This window comes from Epinephelus lanceolatus, chromosome 10 (assembly GCF_041903045.1).
Source record: "Epinephelus lanceolatus isolate andai-2023 chromosome 10, ASM4190304v1, whole genome shotgun sequence".
Lineage (NCBI taxonomy): Eukaryota > Metazoa > Chordata > Actinopteri > Perciformes > Serranidae > Epinephelus > Epinephelus lanceolatus.
The window spans coordinates 26222004-26230972 of NC_135743.1; the positions used below are offsets into that span (position 1 = coordinate 26222004).

The 8969-nt window shown below is 32.8% G+C and overlaps 1 protein-coding gene across 2 annotated transcripts in view; it reads left to right on the forward strand.

The window, feature by feature from the left end:
- The window catches only part of col14a1a (collagen, type XIV, alpha 1a), a 191236-nt gene extending 183860 nt beyond the window's left edge, over nt 1–7376 (forward strand). The window contains exon 48 of one of the 2 annotated variants that reach the window (XM_033640620.2): nt 6921–7376. In XM_033640620.2, coding sequence (XP_033496511.2) covers nt 6921–7243 — 323 coding nt within the window. In that variant the 3' untranslated portion in view covers nt 7244–7376. Of the gene's footprint in view, nt 1–5773; nt 6362–6920 lie in introns of those variants that run through there. The other variant, XM_078171876.1, reaches the window with a different exon arrangement.
- The last annotated feature ends 1593 nt before the right edge of the window (nt 7377–8969 follow it).

The following is an 8969-nucleotide window of genomic DNA, read 5'->3' on the forward strand; positions in this document are numbered from 1 at the left end:
ATACTATGACATTATACATGCAGATATAACAAAATACCATACCAAGAATGTTGTAATGAAATTTTTTAATTAAACTTTATGCCATGTATATAGTACAGTATGCCATTAAATGCCATATGAAAGCCATGGTATAGTATGCGGTTAAAATTTCCAAAAAAGGATCATAGTAGAGTATGCCATAAAAATTATTTAAAAAAAAGCATCATAGTATAGTATGACATGAAAATATCAAAAAAAAAATTATAGTATAGTATGCTATGAAAATGTCATAAAGAGTGTAGTATGCTTTAAAAATGTCCAAAAAACATCATAGTATGGTATGACATAAAAATGTCATAAAAAGTGTCATAGTATAGCATGACAAAAAAATGTCATAAAAAGCATCATACTGTAGTATGATATAAAAATGTCCAAAAAATCATCATAGCATAGTATGACATAAAAATGTCATAAAAAGTGTCACAGTATAGTATGCTTTAAAAATGTCCAAAAAACATCATAGTATGATTTGACATAAAAATGTCATAAAAAGTGTCATAGTACAGTATGCTATGAAAATGTCCAAAAAACCATCATAGAATAGTATGACATAAAAATGTCGGAAAAAAGCATCACAGTATAGTATGACATAAAAATGTCATAAAAAGTGTCATAGTGTAGTATGCTATAAAAATGTCCAAAAAAGCATCACAGTATAGTATGACGTAAAAATGTCATAAAAAGTGTCATAGAATAGTATGACATGAAAATGTCCAAAAAAGCATTACAGTATAGTATGACAAAAAATGTCATAAAAAGTGTCATAGTATAGTATGCTGTAAAAATGTCCAAAAAACATCATAGTATGGTATGACATAAAAATGTCATAAAAAGTGTCATAGTATAGTATGCTATAAAAATGTCCAAAAAACATCATAGTATGGTATGACATAAAAATGTCATAAAAAGTGTCATAGTATAGTATGACGTAAAAATGTCATAAAAAGTGTCATAGTGTAGTATGCTTTAAAAATATCCAAAAAAAAAACCCCATTATAGTATAGTATGCTTTAAAAATGTCATAAAAAAAGTGTCATAGTATAGTAGGACATGAAAATGTCATAAAAAACATCATACTGTAGTATGATATAAAAATGTCCAAAAAACCATCATAGTATATAGTATGACATAAAAAATTCCAAAAAACCATCATAGTATAGTATGACATAAAAATGTAAAGAAAAAATCATCACAGTATAGTATGACATAAAAATGTCATAAAAAGTGTCATAGCATAGTATGACATAAAAATGTCATAAAAAGCATCATAGTATAGTATGCTATAAAAATGTCATAAAAAGTGTCAGAGTGTAGTATGCTTTAAAAATGTCCAAAAAACATCATAGTATGGTATGATATAAAAATTTCTGAAAAAGTGTCATAGTATAGTATGACATAATAATGTCATAAAAAGTGTCACAGTAAAGTATGATGTAAAAATGTCCAAAAAACCATTATAGTATAGTATGACATGAAAATGTCCAAAAAAGCGTCATAGTTTAGTATGACATAAAAATGTCATAAAAGTGTCATAGTCGAGTATGCTTTAAAAATATCCCCAAAAAAACCATTATAGTATAGTATGCTTTAAAAATGTCATTAAAAGCATCATACTGTAGTATGATATAAAAATGTCCAAAAAAGCATCGAAGTATAGTATGCTATAAAAATGTCATAAAAAGTGTCATAGTGTAGTATGATATGAAAATAACATAAAAAGTGTCATAGTATAGTATGACATAAAAATATCATAAAAACTGTCATAGTATAGTATGACATAAAAATATCATAAAAAGCATCATCGTGAACTATGATATGAAAATGTCCAAAAAAACCATCATAGTATAGTATGACATAAAAATGTCATAAAATGCATCATCGTAAACTATTATATGAAAATGTCCAAAAAAAGCATCATAGTATAGTATGCTATAAAAATGTCATAAAAAGTGTCATAGTATAGTATGACATAAAAATGTCATAAAAAGTGTCATCGTAAAATTGTGATATGAAAATGTCCAAAAAAAAAACATCATAGTATTCTATGACATGAAAATGTCCAAAAAAAACATCATAGTATTGTATGACATGAAAATGTCATAACGGTCATAACAAGTGTCACAGTATAGTATGCTAAAAAAAAAAGTCATTAAAAGCATCATATTAAAGTATGCTATAAAGATGTCATAAAAAGTGTCATAGAAGAAGCAGCTGGTCGAGTATTTGTCGAGTATGACATAAAAATGTCCAAAAAACCATCATAGTATAGTATGCTATAAAAATGTCATAAAAAGCATCATAGTGTAGTATGCTATGAAAATATCATAAAAAGTGTCATAGTATAGTATGCCATAAAAATGTCATAAAAAGCATCATCGTAAACTATGATATGAAAATGTCCAAAAAAAACATCATAGTATTGTATGACATGCAATTGTCATAACAAGTGTCATAGTATATTATGCTAAAAAAAAGTCATAAAATGCATCATAGTATAGTATGGCATAAAAATGTCCAAAAAAAGCGTCATAGTATAGTATGACATGAAAATGTCCAAAAAAAACATCATAGTATTGTATGACATAAAAATGTCCAAAACACCATCATAGTATGCTATAAAAATGTCATAAAAAGTGTCATAGCATAGTATGCTATAAAAATGTCATAAAAAGCATCATAGTATAGTATGCTATGAAAATATCATAAAAAGTGTCATAGTATAGTATGACATAAAAATGTCATAAAAAGTGTCATAGTCGAGTATGACATAAAAATGTCCAAAAAACCATCATAGTATAGTATGACATAAAAATGTCATAAAAAGTGTCATAGTATAGTATGCTATAAAAATGTCACAAAAAGCATCATAGTATAGTATGCTATGAAAATATCATAAAAAGTGTCATAGTATAGTATGACATAAAAATGTCATAAAAAGCATCATAGTATAGTATGGCATAAAAATGTCCAAAAAAGCGTCATAGTATAGTATGACATAAAAATGTCATAAAAAGGGTCATAGTCGAGTATGCTATGAAAATATCATAAAAAGTGTCATAGTATAGTATGCCATAAAAATGTCATAAAAAGTGTCATAGTATAGTATGACATAAAAATGTCATAAAAAGCATCATAGTATAGTATGGCATAAAAATGTCCAAAAAAGCGTCATAGTATAGTATGACATAAAAATGTCATAAAAAGTGTCATAGTCGAGTATGCTATGAAAATATCATAAAAAGTGTCATAGTATAGTATGCCATAAAAATGTCATAAAAAGCATCATCGTAAACTATGATATGAAAATGTCCAAAAAAAACATAATAGTATTGTATGACATGCAATTGTCATAACAAGTGTCATAGTATATTATGCTAAAAAAAAGTCATAAAATGCATCATAGTATAGTATGGCATAAAAATGTCCAAAAAAAGCGTCATAGTATAGTATGACATGAAAATGTCCAAAAAAAATCATAGTATTGTATGACATAAAAATGTCCAAAAAACATCATAGTATGCTATAAAAATGTCATAAAAAGTGTCATAGTATAGTATGCTATAAAAATGTCATAAAAAGCATCATAGTGTAGTATGCTATGAAAATATCATAAAAAGTGTCATAGTATAGTATGACATAAAAATGTCATAAAAAGTGTCATAGTCGAGTATGACATAAAAATGTCCAAAAAACCATCATAGTATAGTATACTATAAAAATGTCATAAAAAGTGTCATAGTATAGTATGCTATAAAAATGTCACAAAAAGCATCATAGTATAGTATGCTATGAAAATATCATAAAAAGTGTCATAGTATAGTATGACATAAAAATGTCATAAAAAGTGTCATAGTCGAGTATGACATAAAAATGTCCAAAAAACCATCATAGTATTGTATGACATAGAAATATCATAAAAAGTGTCATAGTATAGTATGCTATAAAAATGTCATAAAAAGTGTCATAGTATAGTATGACATAGAAATGTCATAAAAAGTGTCATAGTATAGTATGATATCAAAATGTCTAAAAAAGTGTTATAGTACAGTATGCTATAAAAATGTCATAAAAAGCATCATCGTAAACTATGATATGAAAATGTCCAAAAAAACATAGTATAAACCATTATAGTATAGAATGACATGAAAATGTCCAAAAAAGCGTCATAATTTAGTATGACTTAAAAATGTCATAAAAGTGTCATAGTGTAGTATGCTTTAAAAATATTAAAAAAAACCCATTATAGTATAGTATGCTTTAAAAATGTCATAAAAAGTGTCATAGTATAGTAGGACATAAAAATGTCATAAAAAGCATCATACTGTAGTATGACATAACAATGTCTAAAAAAGTGTCATAGTATAGTATGCTATAAAAATGTCATAAAAAGTGTCATAGTCGAGTATGACATAAAAATGTCAAAAAAACATCATAGTATAGTATGACATAGAAATATCATAAAAAGTGTCATAGTATAGTATGCTATAAAAATGTCATAAAAAGTGTCATAGTATAGTATGACATAGAAATGTCATAAAAAGTGTCATAGTATAGTATGATATCAAAATGTCTAAAAAAGTGTCATAGTATAGTATGCTATAAAAATGTCATAAAAAGCATCATCGTAAACTATGATATGAAAATGTCCAAAAAAAACATAGTATAAACCATTATAGTATAGAATGACATGAAAATGTCCAAAAAAGTGTCATAATTTAGTATGACTTAAAAATGTCATAAAAGTGTCATAGTGTAGTATGCTTTAAAAATATTAAAAAAAACCCATTATAGTATAGTATGCTTTAAAAATGTCATAAAAAGCATCATACTGTAGTATGACATAAAAATGTCCAAAAAACCATCATAGTGTAGTATGATATGAAAATATCATAAAAAGCATCATAGTATAGTATAACATAAAAAAATCATATAATGTCATTCTATAGTATGTAATTTAAAAAAATAGCTTTAATTTATGTCATGATACAACATACCTTAAAAATGTTTTTTAAAAATGTAAGTCATGGTATAGTATGTCATAAATGTAATGCATTATTAATATGGACACTGTAAATAGTCACAGCCGTGTGTAATGACAGCTGTTCTGGTTCGTAGAAAACTTGCAAACCTTGCTTACCTTCATATCATAAGTCTTATTTCTTAAAATCCACTTTAATTCATCTTTTGGTGGAGCTGTGCACATGATACAAATATCCTTCAAATGAACATTTGTTGAGTAACATGTGGTAAAACACTGCAGCTACAGGACGGTGTGTAACTGCAACAAATGGCTGACCTCAGTATTACTCACAAGGCATGTTATTTCTGGGTATACTCTGTACACTCTTGTTGCACTACTGCCTTTTGTGTTGGGAATCTTTATTTATACTTTCTCATGAACAGAAAGAGAAATAGAGATCTGACACATTTTCCCTCTTTCCAAACATTTATCTGAATGTCTTCATATTTATATGAGCTAAGTGTATTGTAAAATATACTCAGGCTGTGTGTATTTTCTTCTCTTTAAAGAAGAAAAGCAGATTCCAACACTAATTTTTCTACCTCCAAAACCGCACCCCAACAGCTGGGGAAGTTCTGTCAGTGCGGTTTGAGAGGTTTAACTCTCTGGTGTCGTTGGGTTTTTTCCTCCTGATATGAGGTAACATCTTCTCTCTGTCTCTTCTTTCCCTCCCTGTGCTCCCCTCCCTCTGTCTCCTCCTCTTTTTGACTCAAGTTCAACAGGACTATGGGAATGATTACTGAGGAGCATTCTCCAACCGTCCTCCTGTCCTCACCTCCCTCCGCTCCTCTCTCTGTGCCCTGTACATTAAGACTAAAAAAACTGAGGAAATTGATAAATTATTCCTTCAAGGCCTCCGTATTTCTTGGGATGGATAATTACTCCTGTCCTCGGTGTTTAAACTCTAATCCCTGCAGCAGCGGTTTTTACATTTTGTTTCCCCAGAGACCTTTTTCCAAATTACTCTTGCAACCAGCACTTGACTTTTGCAGGATCGTCTTTAAAATTATCTGGATTTTTAAGGCAACAAATCTAACAGCCTGACTTTAAAAGCATCCTAACAAAACAAGTGATTTTAGTTAAATTTGTGCCCTAATTTAGGTCTGGTCTAAATCTTTAGAAACATTATTTGCACTAGATTTCATTCCTTAGTATGAATAGAAACAGGATTACTTCTACGATCAGATAACTTTCTTCATAGAGCTGGAGGATTAATCCAGCTGCTTCTTCATTTGACAGCCTCTGAAACAAAAACTGATTAACCTACCTTCCCATAAGACCAAACAAACCCCGTAACACTGCTGCGATGATCACCACCGCTGATCTCGGTGCCATCTGTCAACAAATGCTCACACACGCAGTGGTTTGCTGCAGCATCCTCCACTTCAAGCTCAAATCGCTTTGAAATTAATCTCATCTTTTAAAGCCTGATGGATTGGCTAAATAGTGATGAGCTGCTTTGATGCTGATTGGCTGCATTCATTACTGAACCCCTCAATCTGTACATCTCATATACTGTAAACTGGGTAAAAATGTATCCCGAATATAACCCAGATGTGATCTTTTTATTTGTGGAAAATGATCAGATCTGGGTGATAGCGGGTAGAAACCAGATTTTTCCTATTTCATTAACTTACTTCCATATTAACGTAATCTCTTGGACATTTGTGGGTCCCAAATCTGCCTGGGCAACAGTTATTCAGCTTGTTTTGCCTCCTCATTGCTTTGATTTTGTTGGAAAACTGTAGTCCCAAAGTCAGCCTTAACTTCGCTCCATGCTTTCTCATGGTGGTGATTTTATGTTAGCTGCAATGATCCAGAAACAATCACTCACTGATCCTAAATATTCCCACCACCCCAGTCCAACCCCTGCCCCACGGTGGATACCAGCCCTACAATCCGCCCTACAACCGGCCCTACAACCCTGCTGCAGAGGCTTACAACAACGACCAAGGAGGCGAAGACGAGGAGGAAGAGGAGGAGGAGGGTCCAGAAGAGCAGGACCCCTATTACCGTGGTTACCCCCCTCGGTACTACCCCCAACAGCCCTCACAACTGGCTCATGGCTACCATGTTTACCGCTCGAGCCCCACCCACTCTGAGGACATGGAGGTGAGGTCGCCGGGCGTCGCTGGGAGGTTTTCACGTGACGTCATGGAGGAGAGTGAGGAGGGAGGACTTTAGAGGAAGGATGGACTCACCTAAAGTGCTTGAGCCCTGCACGCCACAACACACAAACTGATAGTACACACAAATCAGACACTGACACGCACCTACACTTCTACCCCATCTGAAACTGTGGTGAGAGCCCCCCCCCCCTCCCTGTGTATCCAGTGGTTTTGTCCACCTGGTGAAACAATGTAAATAGCTCCGTGGACTCTTGTACAATATCTCTGTAACAGGGGGGTCCAAAAAAGTGCCTGATCTATGTTAGCATTATCCAGTGGTAATGTAAAGGTAAGACTTGTTCCTTCTCATCTCACAGCTGATTTCAGGACTTAACCCTTCTTTTTGTGTGAAGCTGCATGTCTCCTTTGAGCCAAACATTGAGTGTGTAACTGGACACGTGCATCTTGTTTTGGTTGTATGTAACTAGCTAGATTATTTCACACTTCAAACGGAGGATGTTGAGCTGGCAACATGTGTACAGGCTGCTTTTTATAAGGATGAACCACGATTCCCCGACTTTAATGCGGTCTTGATTTCAGTGTGTAAACAAATTTTAAAATGTTTTTGAAGTGACAGTATTGTGTATTTTTTTTAATCAACACTTATTGGAGTTAACCCCCAAAATTGACTGTAGAAGTGTCACATTTCTGTTAAAGGGAGACTTCTGTATATTTTAACATGGACCCTATTTTCCGATGTTTTGTGTCCCAGTGACTAATGGAGACAACAACTTTTGAAATTGGTCTAGTACTGAGAGAGGGCGTGCAGCCACAGCTGTGAAATAGGCTGCAGTGTAATCCCTATGGGCAATTCTGCACCATCAATTTACATCCACTAAAGTGCTCGTTTTGCCTCTGACAGGCTCGGATTGTTATCAGGAGTTTTACTTTTTCCCTCAGCAGCAGTTTGTTGAGTTTGAGTGGCAAGATGAAGAATTGTGGAAAAAATAACTGTTTAAACATCACACGCAAGACTTCCTTTGATCAGTTTGTGGTCAGATGATGAATTAGAGGAGCAGCTGCTGCAGAAGTGTGTGAAGGCAAACTCTTTTGCCATTTAGACCCAGCACAGGACCGCAGGGTGAGTGGTTTCCATGGGAACACAGCAAGTTTCATCTAAAGTAAAGTTGGAATATAATGGACAACACTTAAATTATTTGAATTAACAAACTGCTCAGTTTCACTTTTTCAGTGCACTTAGCAATCTGCTCCTCTGCCACGAGAGTGAAATGCAGCTCCAAAAAGAAAAAAAATCTAAATGTGCCCAGTAAATGGGGTGATCTCTAGCTCACCTGGTAGTGTGTGTGCTCCATGTAGGCTGAAGCCTTTGCAGCAGCTCAGGTTTGATCCCAGCCTGTGGCCCTTTGCTGCATGTTATATCCCTCTTTCTCTCACACCTTTCCTATCAATCCTAAACTGCACTATTGATAAAGGCAAAATGCAGCAAAAATATTCTTTAAAGAAAAAAGTGGCAGTAAATGCTGATGTTGTGGTGGTGCACCACAGATAAATGAATGTGTGGCAAACTCTGGAGGTGGCTTGTTGCAGGAAAAACAACAGTGGAAACATTAGTAAGAACTGCAGAGAGGAGTGCCAGAGTTTGTTGTGTTGGAGCAAAGAAAGCGTAGCTTAATGTTATTTTTCTATAAAAGATTTTTATGTCACGGCTAAATATTTAGCTGATTTAAAAAATGTGGAAAAGTCTGAGATTTTAGAACAAGACTCCTCCTTGGGTGAGACTT